This window comes from Salpingoeca rosetta (assembly GCF_000188695.1).
Source record: "Salpingoeca rosetta unplaced genomic scaffold supercont1.21, whole genome shotgun sequence".
NCBI lineage: Eukaryota > Choanoflagellata > Craspedida > Salpingoecidae > Salpingoeca > Salpingoeca rosetta.
Window position 1 is genome coordinate 273,918 of NW_004754913.1, and position 2,008 is coordinate 275,925.

Here is a 2,008-nt window from a genome sequence, read left to right on the forward strand (position 1 = left end):
GTGTGTGTGTGTGTGTGTGTGTGTGTGTGTGTGTGTGTGTGTGTGTGTGTGTGTGTGTGTGTGTGTGTGTTTGTGTGTGTGTGAATTTGCGAAGTATGAGCGGGTGCTTTTTTTTTTCTTTTTCACACACATGCGCATACGAATTTATTCAGGCGTACAATGACACGTTTGTGCCGGCAAAGGCGCGCGTGCGCCCGGCGCATCTCACGACGTGGACAACCGTTCCTGCGCACACAACACTCGAGTTGAGGTACAACCTGCTGCAGCTCTACACGTTGTGTGTGTGTGTGTGTGTGTGTGTGCGTGCGTGCAATTGGAGACAAGGTGGCACCTTCGTGTTTTCTGATCGAGTGTTCTGGTTCCGTGTGTGCATGCCAGGATTGCCTTTCACCACGGATTTCTGCGCAGTTCCGATTATCCGTCCGATCCCTTCCGCGGGCTTGAGGTGCGCCGTGTGCAATGCAGCAGCACTCGACACACACACACACACACACACACACATGGTGTGTTTCTTTGATGGGTTTTTCCCCTCGTGCACTCATGTATACATACACACGCGCGTTAGGTGTTGCCTACGATTGTGCTGGCGGACGTGTTTGAGAACCACACGTCTCGCTTCATCTCCAATCCACTGGCAATTCACATGGGTATGTACTGAAGCCAAAGGGTAGTGCGGGCGTTTGGCTTTCTGTTTTCCTGGCGCGTCATACAACTACCAACACAAGGCACAAAGACATGCACAAACACACTCACGCATTCTCACTCACTCGCTCGCTCACTCACACACTCACACACACTCACTCGCACACTCACGCACTCACACACGCACTCGCTCACTCACACACACGCACACACACACACACTCACTCACTCGCTCACGCACACACACACTCACTCACTCACTCGCTCACGCACACTCACTCACGCGCTTCACTGCATGTTCATCCAGCTGTGCCTGACATGTCGATGCCGTTCAACGTGATCATGCTGACAAGCACGCTGGTGGCGATCATTTTTTCGATGCTGCTCACGCTCGCATCAAACCTGCGTCTCCCCACAATAAAAATATAGGGGATTCCCACCCTCGCACACAAACCACGCACACAAACAAACAAAACAGGACCACAACAGCACAACACAAAACAACTTGGCATCACTCTCACCTGCCGTCCGTGTGTGTGGTGAACGTGTGGTGTGTGGTCCTCACTTTGTTGACTTGCGTGCTTGCTTGCAGCCACCCGCTTGCTTGACAGCGCCATCAGCGCCAATCGGTTGGTATCTTGTGTACACGGCAAGAGAAGCGAGGGGTACAGCTTGCCTGATCGGATCCACACGCCCGCGCGTGCAGCACAACACCGGCAGTCATGGGTCAAGGCCACTCGATGCAAATGCCCAGGGAGGCGTGGGATGCTGGGCTTTGTGGACACGATCACTGCATCAGCACCGCCTCTGAGCACCTGCACGGGTCGTACCTGGTTCGCCGGTCCCCAGACAGCAGCGCGATGCAGCTGTATGTCAACGACCACGCCCATGTCCTGCAGTACGACATCAAGGTGGACAAAACGGGCGTGTCCTGTTGCGGCGTACAGTTCCCGGAGATGCACTTGCTCCTCAATCACTTTGAATCCAGTGGCATCCAAGCGCGGAGCGGCACGGTGGCGCTTCAACAGCCCATTGGGCTCAAGGCCTTCAAGAGGTGATGTGCTTCCCTTGTTCAAGCAGCTGGCGGTGTGCGCGTGTGCACTGCTGCAGACACTGTGCCACTTTGGTACACACACGCAGACTCGCACTTACTCACTGTTTCACGTGCACACACATACATACATACATACATACATACATACACACATACATACATCATACATACAAACATACATACATACATACATACATACATACATACATACATACACACATACATACATCATACATACAAACATACATACATACATACATACATACATACATACATACATACATACATACATACATACATACATACATACAT

At 51.9% G+C, this 2,008-nt stretch overlaps 1 protein-coding gene across 1 annotated transcript in view; it reads left to right on the forward strand.

The window, feature by feature from the left end:
* Positions 1 to 1,089, forward strand: part of PTSG_08058 (uncharacterized protein) — a 3,724-nt gene extending 2,635 nt beyond the window's left edge. The window contains exons 7-10 of the mRNA XM_004991022.1: positions 153 to 250; positions 379 to 445; positions 566 to 647; positions 950 to 1,089. Coding sequence (XP_004991079.1) covers positions 153 to 250; positions 379 to 445; positions 566 to 647; positions 950 to 1,071 — 369 coding nt within the window. The 3' untranslated portion in view covers positions 1,072 to 1,089. The remainder of the gene's footprint in view (positions 1 to 152; positions 251 to 378; positions 446 to 565; positions 648 to 949) is intronic.
* The last annotated feature ends 919 nt before the right edge of the window (positions 1,090 to 2,008 follow it).